The 16,797-nt window shown below is 37.1% G+C and overlaps 1 protein-coding gene across 2 annotated transcripts in view; it reads right to left on the reverse strand.

Moving 5' to 3' along the window:
- Window positions 1-16,797, reverse strand: part of Tusc3 (tumor suppressor candidate 3) — a 144,967-nt gene that overhangs the window by 58,326 nt on the left and 69,844 nt on the right. For both annotated transcript variants that reach the window (XM_050147389.1, XM_050147388.1), the window contains exons 4-5: window positions 13,487-13,627; window positions 9,121-9,261 (exon numbers count right to left, since the gene is read on the reverse strand). In XM_050147389.1, the coding sequence (XP_050003346.1) occupies window positions 9,121-9,261; window positions 13,487-13,627 (282 nt within the window). The remainder of the gene's footprint in view (window positions 1-9,120; window positions 9,262-13,486; window positions 13,628-16,797) is intronic.

Raw genomic sequence — 16,797 nt, forward strand, 5'->3', positions numbered from 1 at the left:
ATCAGCCCAAAAAACTTTATAGAAAAAAACCTATGCATAAAATCATAGACTGATCTTCACACATACCAATACTTTATCTGGACAAAGCATCAACAAAGAAGTTATCAGAAGTAAAGGGCAATTTGCATGAAAATGATATAACAGACTTGGACAAAATATTCAAACCACAACATTGCAGAACACACCTTCTCAGTACTAGAAGACCACAAAACTTTTCTCTAAAACAGGCTATACTTGAGGATATAAGAAACTGAGGGATACCTTGCTTTGCTTAGATCTAGTGGAGAGGGCTTTGGTCCTGCCTTAAAGCAATGTGCTAGACTTTGTTAACTTCTATTTGGAAGCTTTACCCTCTCTGAGGAGTGGAAGGGGCCTGGGGTTGGAAGGTGGAGGAAGGGGAGGAGTGGGAACTGAGATTGGTATGTAAAATAAGTTTTTTTTGTAAAATAAGTTTTTTAAAAAAAATGGAGGAAGAAAGGAAGGATAAAAGAAAAACTGAAAAAAAGTATTGCACTGCATTGATTACAATGAAATAAAATTAGAAATATGAAAGAAATTACAGAAAACATATATAAACTCACAGAAACAGAGTAATACATCTATCTCCACCTAGTAAAATTGTTCCTAAGAAATCAGGGGGCAAATTTCAAACTCCAAGAAATAAAGAAAATGAACACATAGAGAACTTTAATATACAAGAAGCTTTGAGATACAATAAGAATGGTCTTAAGAAAGAATATGTATAATTGCAAGTCCCTAAATTTAAATCTTAGAGAACTTTAAGGTCTTAGAAAAATGAGGATAAGCCAAAATGAAAACAAATAAATAGAAAGCAATGATGATCAAGACAGAAAATGAAGAGGAATTAAAAAGACAGTGCAATGAAACAAGCCTTTAAGTGAGTCACAAAAATGACCAAAACAACAAAAGCAAAAGAAAAGTAACAAAGACACGCAATTAATAAAATTAAAGTGAAAAAGAAAAAAAAAACATTACAATAGATACTAATGAAATTAAGAGGATCACTATATTTTCCAGCAATTGGAAAATCTAAAATAGGCAAATTTACATCAACAAAATTAAACAAAGATAAAATAAGCAATTTAAACAGAAGACTAAAATAATAATAAAAAAGTTTCCAAATAAAAACTGCTAAAGTTCAGTTAGATGCATCATTGGATTCTACCAACAAAATAACCAATAATGCGCCTCAAACTATTACAATAGGAAGGGAAAAACACTTAAAATCATTTATGAATCAATCTATTATTATTTTCATATCAAACCCAAGTAAAGAGATAACAACTATGAAAGAAAATTATAGGCCACAAATACTGATGAAAACACATGGAAAATTGCCTGTAAGTACTGAAAAAGTATACACAATCACACATCAAAAAGAATATCCATCAGTCAATAGGTTCAAGGATGTTTCAACAAATACAAATTTATATAAGGTAATTATGTTCGAGGACAGAAATCAAATGATTTGAATACAACATCAGAACAAGCCTTCAACAAAGTACTTTCAAAATGAAAGCTCAGAAAAACTAGGAATAGAAAGAACTTAGCTCAACGAAGTTAATTACTATACACGGTAAAATACAGCCAGCCAACTTTAGACTAATTAATAGAAAATGCAAAAATGTTCCTCTAAAATCAGAAACAATACAAAGATACAAACTTTCTCAGCTCTTATTCAATGATCAACGTCTTAGCTAGAGCAACAAAATAAAAAAGAAAAGGTAATCAGGAAAACAAAAAGTCAAATTATCATCATTTGCCACAATACCAGTAATTCTATATGTCAGAGGTATTATAAACTCTATAGACAAGTCTTAGAACTGAGGAAGATTTTCAGAAGAGTACAGAATAAAAAAAATCTCATTTTATAAAATGGGAGTAAAGGAAATGAAAGGGAAGGTTATTATTAACCAACCTCCTCGGAATAAAGTCATTCAGCAATATTTAATTCATTTTGAGTTTTACCGTATTGTATAAAAATCTCGTTCCATTATTCTGCATGATGATGTAGAGTTTTTCCAACACAGTTGATGAAAACACTATCCTTTCTCTAATATGTATTTTTGTTGCCCGTACTAAGCATCAGCTGACTATACAGATGTAGAATTATTTCCAAGTTCTTTCTTCATTTCCATTTCTCTTTTCATCTGTTTTCATATTAATAGCTTCCTCTTTTAAATGTTTACAGCTTTGAAATATTTTAAATCAGAAAGTGTGATGCCTATAGGTTTGCCCTTTTATCCAGTCTTGTGGTTCCATAAAACCTTAATTGTACTATTCCATTTCTGTGTAAAAAGAAAAGAGCCATAAGGGCTAATTACATTGAACCCGTACATTCCTCTTGAGTTTTATCATTTTAACAATGTAAGTTCTTCCATTTCATTTTGCCTTTTTATATTACTTTCTTACCATCTTTATTTTTTAGTGTATGAAGTTTTTTTTGTTTCTTTCGTTATCTTTATTATTAATTATTTATTCATTTTGATACTACTGCAAGATTATTTTCTCTTTTAGATAAAATCTTATTAAGTGTATAGTCACTATTAATTTTTGAAAATATTTTATGAATTCTTCAGATCACCTATTAATGAACGTTGTAAATACTGACTAAGGTTTTTTTCGGTTTGGGTGTTGTTGGAGAAGGCCGCTTGTTGGTTTCCAGCTGCCCAGCTTGCTTAGACCCAAAATAATCACAAAAAAAACGGTATTAATTAAATCACTGCTTGGCCCGTTAGCTCTAGCTTCTTATTGACTAACTCTCATATTAATTTAACCCATTTCTCTTAATCTGCATGGTAAAGTTCCCAGCATCTAACTCTGGCTACTCTATGGCTTCTCTCTGACTCCGCCCTTTTTTCTCCTGGCATTCAGTTTAGGTTTCCCCGCCTATCTCTATTCTACCCTATCAGGCCAAGCCAATTTTCTTTATTAATTAATGGTAATCACAGCATATAGAAGGAAATTGTACATCAGGGTATCTTTAGTTTTCTGTAGGGAAGCTTACTTCTTTGTGTTGTTGGTTTGTTTGTATAAATAACATCTATTTCTCTCTCACCTAACTGCTCTGGTTATCCAATACAATGTTGAGAACAGATGTCAGGGTCAGCATCTATGTCCTGGTCCTGCTCTCTGAGAAGCTTTAAGATTTTCACCACTAACTATGAGGTAAATTCTAGTCACATAAAATTATTGTTATACTGAAGGACTTTGCTCCCATAGTAATTTTTAAGATTATATAATTAAAAGACTTTCAATACAGAAATAATCACAAGGGTGTGAACCTTCCTTCTGCTAATATTACATATTATTACCATGTATTTGCATATAATCATCCATATTACATCTGAAGATAAATCTTAAGTCTTATGTAATCACACTGTGTGGTTTGCTAAATGTAGTATTGGTATTTGGTCTACCAATAATTTATTGATGATTTCTGAATCTATGTTATTCAGGAATATTGGCCTGTAGTTTCTTAGAGTACTTAGTCTGACTTTGGGGGTACTGGTGGTCTTAAAATGTTTTGGAGGTTTTTTTATTTTTATTTTTGTAAAGCAAAAAATAGTAGCATTAGTATTTTCATGTTTGCTAGAATTCAGAGAAGCCATTTTTTTTCTAATTCTAGACTGAGGACACTAATCTATTTTCTCATTACTAGTATGATCAGCCTTTCTATCCCTTCCTGGTTTAGCCTTCGTGGGTTCTATGTGTCTAGAAATATATCCACCTCCTTTAGGGCATCCGATTTGACAGTATACAGTTTTTATAGTGTGCTCATAGTCCTTCTTATTAGTAAAGTACAGACCATGATGCAACCTCTCTTTATGTGTTTTTCTCATTGTTGTCATTGTATCAGGAAAAAAAAAGTTTTATAGAGGCCTGGACTGAATTTGCCATCTATTCCAAGTCTTGCTGAAATCTGATTTTGTCTTTTGTGAACTTTGGCTTTCCTCTATCCTTTTTCTTTACGGTAGGCTGTTCATCAAGAGCTCTGGCTTTCTTGTGACTTGCTATAAGTTCCCTCTCAAAGGGTTCTGCTGTGCTGCAAAGGTTTGGCTATGCTGTACTTGCTTTTAATTAAAATAAAATTACATTATTCTCTCCTTCCAGTCTCCCTCTGACCATCTGAGTTTACATTTTCATTTTTTAATCTCCTTCTTTAATCAGTAATTGTTCAGAAGTTTGCTAATTTGCAAATATTTGTAAATTTTCTGATTGTTCTGACTGCTAGTTTCACACCAATGTTGTCAGAAAAAAATACTTAATATGATTTCTGCATTACTAAATTTATTAAGACCTAATTTTGTATTCCAATATACAACCTATCCAGGAAAAAGTCTTCTGCGTACTTGAGAATAATCTGTATTCTGCAGCTGCTGCAAAGTGTTTCCTGTTTACGTCTCTTGAGTTCTTTTGTTCTATCGTGTTCCTCACATCAGCTGTTTCCTTAATAGTCTTCTGTCCGGTTGATTTCTCTATTGTTGAAAGCAGGGAACTGAAATCCCCTAAGGGAGGCTGACTATTTCTTCCCTTACTCCTACTAACGTTTCCTTTCTGTACTTAGATCCTCCAAAGCTGTGAACATACCTTACAGAAGCATTAGTGAATTGGCTCCTTTTGTTATATATATAACACCCATCTTTCTTCTGCATTTTATATGCTAAGTATAGGCACTCTTGCTCTCACTTAATTACCATTTACATACAGACCCTTTAAGTCTTTTACTTTCAAGCTATAGCATCCTTAGCCAAAGGCTTAAACTCTTCATCTGCATTTACTTACTATGAAATAATAAGTCAATTATTTTCTATATGTCTTAAATTCCATTTGCCTTCTAGTCATCTTAGCTTTCTCTGTTTAATATTTGAAGAGTTCATAGAAAACCCTGTGTGTTCATCTTTCAAGGTTGAGGTAAGTAATCGAAAGGGCTCACAGCAGTGGAGAACGGGAGAATGCCTTTCCTATGTGACACTTGGTATACAGTTACTCTATCACATGTCCTGGAGAAAGTTGAGTCAAGGATTCAAGGATGACAATACTAAGCCACCCACGCTTACATGAGTATTCTTGGTCATTTAGGGACCTCAGATAAGGCATTTATCAGTCCCATGGAAACATTATCACGAGACCTGGCTGAGACACCTTAGATGAGTAACTTCCTCCACTCTCATTCAAGACTTTTTCCCTCCTAAACACTGCCTAACCACCCCACCCCCAAAATGCATTTCTCTTTTGTAGGGCTGAAGACCAGCTGCTCTACTGCTCTGCTGGTCCAGCCTGAGCTGGATTTGCCTTCTTCCTTAGCTGGGACTCACACAGCTCTGCTACCTCACACAGGCTCAGTAAGTGAGTAGAGGCTGCTACAGCTCTGTTCCCAGCCTTAATAGATGTGACAGCTGGAAACTCAATGAACTAGCATGTGCAGATGGAAGTAACTGAGCAGGATGCAGCTCATGAACAGCAAAATGCATCCTTTAGATATTCTAGGGAGTGCTACTGAAATTATGACGGACTCTGAGGGGCTCATGGGCACTTCAGAAACTGGTCCTAAGGACTGAAAGCACACGTCACCAGCAATGCCTACATTGTACATGCAAAATTTTAGATCTGTCTGCTCCTTTGACTCCACATTCCTAGTCAAGTTTGCATACTAGATTATATGGAAAAACCTAAAAACTGAATTCTAAAAACAGTGGGAAACAACACAAGCCATTCTCATAGTCCTCTGACAACAGAACCAAAACCAGTCAGAGTTCCCAGCACTTCTTCTTTTTTTTTTGTAGTTTTATATTTTTTTTTGCTAGCACAGATTATTTTATTTTTATTCATTTATTAAAGATTTCTGTCTCTTTCCCCCCCACTGCCTCCTTTCCCTCCCCCTCCCCTAATCAAGTCCCCCTCCCTCATCAGTCCAAAGAGAAATCAGGGTTCCCTGCCCTGTGGGAAGTCCAAGGACCACCCACCTCCATCCAGGTCTAGTAAGGTGAGCATCCAAACTGCCTAGGCTCCCACAAAGCCAACACGTGCAGTAGGATCAAAAAACCATTGCCATTGTTCTTGAGATCTCAGTAGTCCTCCTTGTCCACTATGTTCAGCGAGACCGGTTTTATCCTGGGCTTTTCTCAGAGCCAGGCCAGCTGGTCTCGGTGAGTTCCCGATAGAACATCCCCATTGTCTCAGTGTATGGGTGCACCCCTCGCGGTCCTGAGTTCCTTGCTCGTGCTCGCTCTCCTTCTGCTCCTGATTTGGACCTTGAGATTTCAGTCCAGTGCTCCAATGTGGGTCTCTGTCTCTGTCTCCTTTCATTGCCTGATGAAGGTTAATATTCAGGAGGATGACTATATATTTTTCTTTGGGTTCTCCTTCTTATTTAGCTTCTCTAAGATCACAAATTATATGTAGTTTTACATTTTTAATCCAACCTTGAATCCTGGAGTACACTCATGCTCATACCGTAAGCCATGATGTGTTTCCTGCTGATATTCAGGATTTTTAGTCTATCCCTAAACAGTTAGAAATTTTCTATCCATCCTCATGATGGGATGAGTAAGGTCCTATTCTCTCTTAAAGGCACCATGAGGCCTGGCTGCACTGACATAGAAGGAATTATAGATAGCTGTGCAGGAGAGAGAAGGGTGTTCAAACAGCTTCCTACATTTTCTTCAGTTGAAAGCTTACCAGCACGGCTAGGTGTGAAGTCGCAGGCTGGTTCCACGCTACTCTAAGCACAACAGCTTTGGGTAAGACAAAATCATCTGAGGCCTCTGATTTTCTTCTTTTAGAAAAATTACCTCAATATTCCAAAGCTTTTGCTTTTCTATATGAACTTTAGAACCAGCTTTGTTATTTCTTCTAACAAGGTCATTTAAACATGAAGAAATATGATATGCAATACTAAACCTCATGCTCCTTAATACACTGGCCCGGTAGCATCCAGGCCAGTTTGCTACAGCATTAACGGATCCAGTCTGGCAACCTCTGCTTCATCAATACATGCTAAACATGTTCGCACGTAATGCAACGAACACATTGATGGGACTGGACTTAAGTCTCTCATTTTTTATGTCACATGGCTTTCTCCCTGTGTTGTTTCCGTATCTACCTCTGTGCTAATTATAGTAGTTTCCACTTTAACCCTTACCTTGAGTTTTTAACGGTATCTCTGTCTTTTTTCCCAGCTATTCCTCTGAAGATTACAACATGCATCTTAAGCTAATCTCCATCAACTTAAATACGATAATGAACAACTTAAGACATAGGAACAGTGCGTGAGCCAGGACCAAGTTAGCCTTTATCTGCTATTCCTATCATATGCAGACATACACATATATAAGACATCAGACAATTCCTTAAACCAGTGTTACAAATTTTGCTTTCCTAGCATATATTTCAAATTAACTGAAAAATGAAAATTTAATAATCCTTCATATATTTGGAAATATTTCTATTTTCCAGTAATAGTTTAAGCCTACTTCTATAATACAATTTTTGAGTCTCTATTTATAATGTACACTTCTTGAAGAGGAGAATTTTGTTTTTTAAAATATTTATATATTTTATCTTCAGTGATTTGTGTGCAGATACATATGCCCACCAGAAGAGGGCATCAGATCTCACAAGGCAGTTGTAGACCACAGTTATAGATAGTTGTGAGATGCCACATGGGTACTGGGAATTGAATTCAAGACCTCTGGAGATTAAGCAGTGTTACTTAACCACTGAGTGATCTCTCCATCCTTGTAATCTGTATTTTAATACTAATATTTCAATTGAAGTCTTAAATAGTAATCATGCCATTTTTCAAGGTGTTTTGCATTTTATTGCACTAATTTCTAATATTTTATGCTTATTCTTTAGGGGACACAGTGTCAGAGTATGTAGAGATCGGACGACAAGCTGCAGCTGTCACCCTTATTCTACAGACCGACTCTAAAGACTGAATTAGGTGGACAAGGTCAGCAGCAAGAGCCTTTACCACCAAACAATCTGGTTGGCTCCTTTATTAGCTAATTATTTTTAAAAATAATAAAAATGATGATTTTAGGTACAGACAAAAATCCAGCTTTATAGAACATGAAGTAAGAGCACATTCTCTGGATTAGTCTTTTTTTAAAAAAAAAATATTTATTTATTTATTATGTATACAACATTCTGTCTGTGTGTATGCCTGCAGGTCAGAAGAGGACACCAGACCCCATTACAGATGGTTGTGAGCCACCATGTGGTTGCTGGGAATTGAACTCAGGACCTTTGGAAGAGCAGGCAATGCTCTTAACCACTGAGCCATCTCTCTAGCCCTCTGGATTAGTCTTAACATGGCCTGGACCCATCGCCCATCTTTCAGAGGCGCTCTCAGTCACTGCCCACTGCTGGAAGTGTAACGTCCTAACATCAGTTTAATCCCACGGTGTGTGCCTAGAACGTCTTCTGTGCTCCCCACTGCCATGGCACTGCACATGACCGTTCACTTTTATCTTTCTCTGCCCATCATTGTCCATAACTACTTCAGAATTCCATTGCTCTTCAAAATTCAGCTGCTGTCTCACTTTAGGCTGCCTGTCCAATTTTCCCTTCCCTTCCGGATGGCACCTTCCCTGTGTATTCCAAAACAGCCTATTCAACTTTGCACTGTACGTGTGTGTTTGCCAGTTTGTAGCTCCAAAGCTGGTTCATTACAGAAAGGTCTGTGTCTCATTGTTCTATAGCCAGTGTATAAGAAGTAAGACAAGCGCACAGTGGAGGTAGAAGAACAACTGCTGGGGGAAACTGAATGAATATCCAGATCTCTACAGCTAACAAATTAGTCCAAACTGCTAATTCTTATTAATTCATTACTATAGTTACAGACATGCTCAAGATACATTTCACTAACATTTGGAATGTGCCACATACTAGAGTCACTACATTTTAATAGTAAAAAATGGAAGAAACCATATACATAGTTAAAGCTGAATAGCAAATTTAATCTATTTTACTTATAAAAGTAACATGGCATCTCATTTGGGTTATTTTTCACTGCAATAACAATCTGACTCTGTTACTATAAAACACAATTTCATAAGGAGCAGAGAGGCAGCAGGATATGTGATAACATACCAGAGATACCATTGCCCAACCAGTCTTGTTATAGATAAACTCCAAGTTGTTCCTCCTTAGATAGAGCAAGCCACCAACCAGCGACACTAACAGGGCCAGAGCAATGGTGCCGGAGTAGTTGGGTGGCCTGAAAACTCGAATCTGCAAAAAGAAATGATAATCAAATGAGTGAAGAATAAAAACTAATACTTCTAAACATATTCTAGTCATCACCACTTTAACTAATTTATAGTTTTCTCTGAGAAATACACACAATGAATGTATTTTGGTCATACTTATTCCCAACGCCTCCCTTTAGCTCCTCCCAGTTGTGCCCTCAACTTTCCATCCTCTATTTGTTATTTTTTTTTTTAACAACAAGCTATTAACTCTCTTCTGTGCTGTCCTCTCCAATGTGCTGCCCACACACTACTGTACTGGGGCCATCCACTGAAGCATAATTGACCTAAAGTGTTCCTAACCTTAACACCAAGAATTCAGAGAACTGACATGCTATTTTTCACACCTAGCTTTGACACTATATTTAATGAGCTCTTAACAAATCAAAAATATATGCTTTGAACAACTTGGCTGTACAGAGATACTCTGTTCCTTTTACTTGTATGCTGGGGTCTATGCAAATGCTACATCTGATTTTCAGAGCTATTCTGGATCACACAACAAACTAGCTAGTACACAGTAAGGCAAGATGTAGGCACATGTAACTTATCTCAACTAGAGATTTTAAATGCTATGTTTAACAAAGCTATTCAAACATCACTCAGAAGTGAAATTATTCCTGTATGCACCCGAGTTGACCTCTACTTTCACAAGCAACTACAGCATGCATGAGGAGATGTGCCCACATATATGTTTGCAGGAATCTATGCTTTCATTACTCTTTCACAGATACCACAGAAGCTCCACATGCAACTGAAGAAAGAGGAAGCTGTTTGTGAAGTGCCAGCGCCAGTATACATCCTCCAGGAGCACAGTAATGTTCCCATTATTCTACTTCTCTGCCGACACCAACTATCCCATACCAGCTCTACACAGCTTCCTGGGTATAATGCACTATCTCACTGTAGTCTGGGATTGGATTTGCCTGCAATGTAATGATGAAGAACATTTTTCTCTGTGTACTTTTGGGCCATATTTACATTTTCTTCAATGAATTCTTTATTCAGATTAATTTTTAATTGAGAGTTGGTATTTTGTTATTCAGTTTAAGAGCCACACATACACCTTCATATGTAGGTAAGTCTTCAGAAAATATAATATGTAAATATTTACTCCGTCCTGTAGGCTGTCAATTCACATCCATGTTAATGTACTATATAAAAGCTAGATTTACAAAGTTATACAATTGGAACAAACTCATGATTTATAAATTTCAGATTGTTGTTGTAGTTACATTTTCTATTTAAAAGAACCAGGATACTCTGACGACATGGTTAATTGAATGCTAGGTAGAGTACAGAGAAAAATCAAGAGCCTATGGAAAATAAATGTACCAGAAAATAAGGGCATGCTTTGAAAACAGTTATGAAGCCATGTCTCAAGAACCAGGAGCCTGGGGAAAAAATGTGGGGGAGGGAGGACACTCAAGAAAGTCAAATCTTGGGCAATTTTAGCACTCAGCTAATTAACAATAGCAATAAACTAGAAATAAGAGTAACAGGGAAGTGGCAGGGAAAATAAGAAGATAACAGATTCCAAAGGCAGGAAGTATTCCATACCAAACAACCAAACAAAACAACAACAACAGCCATTGGGAGAGGAAAGGGGGAGGAAGGGACGGGTACAGGGAACGAAAAACAGGGACATGTAGGAAGAGACAGGGATGACGAGGGGGAGGAGAGGAGGCAGGGAGAGAGATGCCAAGTGGAGAGAGAGAGAGAGAGAGAGAGAGAGAGAGAGAGAGAGAGAGAGAGAGAGAGAGAGAGAGAGAGAGACAGAGAGAGAGAGACAGAGAGAGAGAGACAGAGAGAGACAGAGAGAGACAGAGAGAGAGAGAGAGACAGAGAGAGAGACAGAGAGACAGAGAGAGAGACAGAGAGAGAGAGAGAGAGAGAATAAGTGGCAAAGAATGGAGCCAGGGAAAGTTTAGAGCTTTGGATGTGTAATTTCTATCAGTAGGGCAAGAAAAGGATGGCCACAGTTTTTCCCCTCAGTGTGCATAGTCTAAATAGAGGGAAATCTCACCCGGCCAGTTTATAACCAAGATACGGTGCTGGCTGGACCCTGTCCAGAAAAGAACCACCAAGAAACGACTAACCTCAGAAACAACAGTCTCTTCTTAGGTAAAAAAAAAGTTGTATTTGACATACAAAATCATACTACTGGACAATATTTTAAAAGAACACTACAAAAGAAATTTTGAGCAGATCATTAATAAACATAATCTTTCACAAAGTTAGTGGGTCTCCCACAGTCAACAGAGTGGTGAAACCTAAGAAGGAATTATGAGAAAGAGCCAGAAATCTAGCCACCATGGTGACAAGTGAATTCAGGAAGAATTGGTAACAAATACTCTAAGAGAAAATTGTGATGAACAAGATTATGGACACTGTCTTAATGAATACAAGCTATTAGATATAAAAGGACCCACAAGCTATCAAAATGCTCCAGATTAAAGGATATTTAAAACACATGGTAACTAAATGGATGACTTGACTCTGAACTGGATCACAAAAGGTGGAAAACATTAAACATCATTTGACTGGATTCTAATTTGTATTGTGTTGCTTTTTATAAAATGTCAACCTTTGTGAATTCACGAGACTCCCAATCTCAATATGCTTATAATAAGCATAATTCATCCTATATAATTTTTATGGGAAAAAGTGAATCTGTGTATGTAAATCAAGGCAGAGGAATTGGACCTGAATATTGGAGTAGAAATAAAAATCACCAAGCAAACATGCTACAACGATAACAGATAAAGCTATGTAAATGGTGTATTCTTAAAACTGGTACTATTTCCATTTTGAGTGCACTTTCAATTTGTAATATCTTCTATTTGTATTTTATAATTAATACAACTAAAGAATTAAATACATGTGTGATAGGTAGACAAGTCAGAATTACTTCTAATTGCTAGTATATCTTTAACTGATTGTAAATATTTTTGTTTTTATTTTACATTTTCATTTATTGTTATGAATTGAGTAAAATAATAATGATCAAATTAAAATATATGTATTGTTTATGTGTGTATGTGTGTGTATACGTGTGTATGAATTTGATTTCAAATACCCAAGGAGGCAAGAGGAGGGTATTTGGGCCCCTAGACCTGGAGTTATAGGTGACTGTTAACTGCCTGACCTAGGTATTAAGAGCTGAATTCTATGACCAAGATCAAAAACACTGATAACAACTTATGCTGGAGAGGGTGTGCTCAACTATGTTAATAGCAACATTATTTGCCATAGCCAGCACCTAGAAACAACTTAAAATACTCCTCAACCCCTTTAATCCCAGCACTAGGGAGGCAGAGGCAGGCGGATCTCTGTGAGTTCGAGACCAGTCTGGTCTACAAAGCTAGTTCCAGGACAGGCTCCAAAACCACAGAGAAACCCTGTCTAAAAAAAAAAAAAAAAAAAAAAAAAAAAAAAAACACTCCTCAACCAAAGAATGGATAAAGAAAACATGGTATATTTACACAATGGAGTACGATATAGCATAAAAAAATTATAACATCTTGAAATTTGGATGGATCTAGAAAACATATTGAGTGAGGTAACCCAGACCCAGAAAGACCATTATCATATGTATTCACTCACAAGTGGATTTTAGACAAAAAGCAAAGAAAAACCAGTCTACAATTCACAATCCCAGAGAGCCTAGACAACAAAGAGGACCCTAGGAAGGACATACATGGATCTAATCTACATGGAATAGTAAAAGACTAGATCTCCTGAGTAAATTGGGATAATGAGGATCATGAGAGAGGGTCAAAGAGGTGTGGGAAGGGAGGGAGGAGACTGGAAACAATTTATAGCTTAACAAAGCAATTAAAAAACCTTAATTCTAGCCCTCTCTAAGAACAGTAAGGGCTCTTATCCTCTAGGCCTCTAGTATTTCTTGTAAGGAACTAGTTAAGAGCAGCTGCTCAGTCCAAGTTTCACAGGCAGGGAATGTAGCTGAATAGTAGAATATATATTCAGATATTCAGACTACATAGGTCCTGGGTTCAATCTAGCATGGCAAAAACAAAGTTTTCTTTAAACAGGAAAAGTTTTAAAAGGCCACAGATAAACAAAAACAAAAAAAAATCCTGTTGCTTCATTACAACAGTCCAGCAAACCAAGCTAATCAACATAAACATATCTGAGTATAATACACAGTCACATACACATATTTACTGTAGTGAGTAAAAACATACATGGACATCCGTTCTGTCTGCAATCCATTTTGCTAGCTGTTCAGCTGCAAATCCAATTCGTTGAAGGTCAAAAGTATCCGCTCTCTTGGGTCGGCCTTTGGAGGGAAAATGCATGAATGTGGGAGCAGAGTTCATGTTGAGCTGTAAAGCAAGTGATAAAATGCTAATTGTAACAACACCAGAATATTCCGTATCATTCATCAACATCTTACGTGCTCTTATTTGAAAATTCATAGAAAAGAATTTATTAGGCAAGTCTGCATGGCTTTCTGGAGCTTCATTTCTACTTTTAATCATCGTGATACACAATTTAGTGAAGCAGATGGCTCAATTAGCTTAAGCTGTCTGAACTGTCACGTGTAACATACCATTCATGTCCCCAATTTGGTATTTTATATTTTGACTCGTTTTTACTTGTGTCTCCAGACTTTTATGATAAAAAAAAAAAAAAAAAAATGATGCAAAATGCCTGGAAGTGCAAACAGAAACCCTGCATCTGCCAGCAGGTGGAGCAGTCCACTCTGCAGGAGTTACTACAAACAGGGCAGAAGTGGAAGCACATAAAAAACTCATTTCAAGCACAGTACAAGTAAGGTAAATTTCTTATTAAAAATTTAAAAATTAGTCTTTTTGTTGATGGTTAATAAGCAACAAGAACAAGTATTTTTGTTATAAACAACTTGGATATATAAGAGAAGAAAAATGTCTGATTGATAGTCTGGTTCTATTCAACTTCTTAATAAGTTATCTCAAGATGTCTAAATCATGAAAAACTTTTATAAAAAATTCTTACTCATAAAATACAAGAATAAAACACTGCATCTGTGTTTATTAAAATACATTTGAAAATAAAAGGGTATTTGATAAAAGAGCTAACTACAATATCAATGTATTAAATTTCTGATTTCTGGGGATAAAATTTAAAAGACCTTAAGAGGAAAAGCAAAGAGATTCACTCAATGAGAATGGAAATCACAACCAAGTAACTTGGTAGAAGACAGCAGGCAACAGGTGAGGCTATCACTGAACGCTTAGTTGTGAGGATGACGATGTTTACAATCCAGTCAAAACAGTTCCTGGCTCGTAAATAAATGCTACCTGTAGCTGTGTATTCACAGCTTAGCAAAGACAGACTGAAATCTCAAAAGCAATACATCTATAAAAAATATTTCTCATTTGTACTACTGTGAATGCTATCAAGCTCTCATTCACCACCACATTACTGTAAATGCTCCAGGCAGATAGAGAATGCTTGATGCTTGGTCTCTGTTTGCCCTGGTTTCTGTTTATTCTCTCAACACACACACACACACGCACACACACACACACACACACACACACACGCACCACTGTTAAATTTAAATTGCCACTGTAAAAGTGGGACCATCACGATGGACACGCACATAAAAGGTCTCCCTGCTCATCTCCTTCTTCATATGCTGACACTGTTGTGTTAGTCTCTGAGTCCTCTGTAACTGTGAGCCTGTACACTTGCTTCACTTTAAATTGCCCACTCTGAGTTATTCTTACTCTGGACATTCAAAGACAGCACTTAGGCAAATAATTTTCCTAAAAGCTATCTGGAGATTACATTTTTTGTTCTGTTTCTTTTCTTCGTATTCATTTGTTTAGCCTTTTGACTCTCGGTACAATTTAGATTTAGCCAACATCTGCAAAAATGCGCGGTGTGAGGAGGTTGACAAATGTATGCTAATACTATTGCTAATTTATACTAATACAATAGCAATCAGTAAACACATCTCAGGAATACAACTGAGCATCCTCACATGTCAATACCTCTTTCTAATAATCCCCCACGTTATCTCTCCTGCTCCATACAGAGATAGAGCACAGACGATGATGAAAACATCAAATCACTCAACTATGACAAGGTAAAGCTAGAATGTGACCTCAGATGTCCTACTTCACGCCTTCCACTACCACTATAGCACAAGGCTCTTCAGAATGCTTCTCTTTTGAAAGCAACTCCATGGCAACCATTTCATAAATAATAGAAATTTGAACAAGTTCATTATAAAACTAAATTACAAAACCAGTTCCTATAATGTGGTAAAAACCTGACAAATTCTAACATACCACAGCATATATCATACAACACACACCATATCATTAATAAATTGTGTATGTTTCATATATGTATTTATGTATGTGTCATAGAGGAATCTTCTCTGAATTGAAATAACACCTCCTGGAGAACAGAGGGAGGCTTGTGAGACCTGAGCAGTAAACAACCTTAAAAGCCTGGAAAGCTGAAACTTAAAGAATTCCCAAGAGCCTCAGGAAGGTTATAAAAGCGGGAAGCAACTGCTGTCAGAATAGGCTTTGGAACTGTCTGCAGGAGACTGTGCACCCCCACCCTCCTGAAATGCCTGCAAGTCATACAAAGAGCTTGGGGTTTGCATCTTTTACGAATCATCACTCTTATTTATGACGTCTCTGGAAATCATCCCTGTTCATGGCAGCGAACTCTTATCCATACTCCTAAGGAAACCCAGTAAACACACTGGCTCCCAAGTTGGATTTGTGTAGAATCATTATTTTGGTCTGTTATCAGTTCCTGATCTGAGGAGTAGATGTTCATTTTCATTTCTCCCCCAAAAGTCTCACACATGGGATGATACAAAACATGTTTGTGTCCCAGCACTGCATCTTATTCCACATCTCAACAGATTACCATGCTAGGCTAGGGATAACCATGGCAACAATACCATTTCTGACTGCTTCATTGGGCAGCATCACTCAGGAACACATATGAAACACTTAGAGTGCACTACTGGTCAAAAGTAGTCCATGTCAGGACTCACGGTGACAGTACTACCAGCGATGACTAGCATCCTCCTGCCCAAGTACAAGGCTGAGTCTACTGAGAAGACTGCATCTGAGTACACATCTACACGTGTTACTGTAACTGAGTAGGTGACTTAAGAGAAGTTTGCTTTCTGAAATTTCTGAGGATTAATGTGTAAGATCTAGGTGAAGGGCGAGGCTGGGTTTCTGAGGAAGCTTCTCTTCCTAGCTCTCAAGAGACCATGTCAGTGCTGGCTTTCCCATGTCTGACTCTGCGCACCTGCCCTGCCATTCCCCTCACAAGAGGTATCAGTCCTACTTGATTAGGACTCCTCCTTGGAAGTCCTTTAATGTTCTCTCTCACACACATGATCACGGGTGATTTACAGTTTCATCACTGCCTGAGATCCAGGCCATCACAAGCAGAAAACAAAGATAAAATTCTATCTGCTAGAGTAGAAAATAAGTAACTCAGGCAGCAGCTAAGTGTGCAGAGTGCACAC

The sequence above is a fragment of the Alexandromys fortis genome, unplaced genomic scaffold, assembly GCF_014885135.2.
Source record: "Alexandromys fortis isolate MF-2015 unplaced genomic scaffold, M_Fortis_MF-2015_v1.1 scaffold_32, whole genome shotgun sequence".
Taxonomy (NCBI): Eukaryota; Metazoa; Chordata; class Mammalia; order Rodentia; family Cricetidae; genus Alexandromys; species Alexandromys fortis.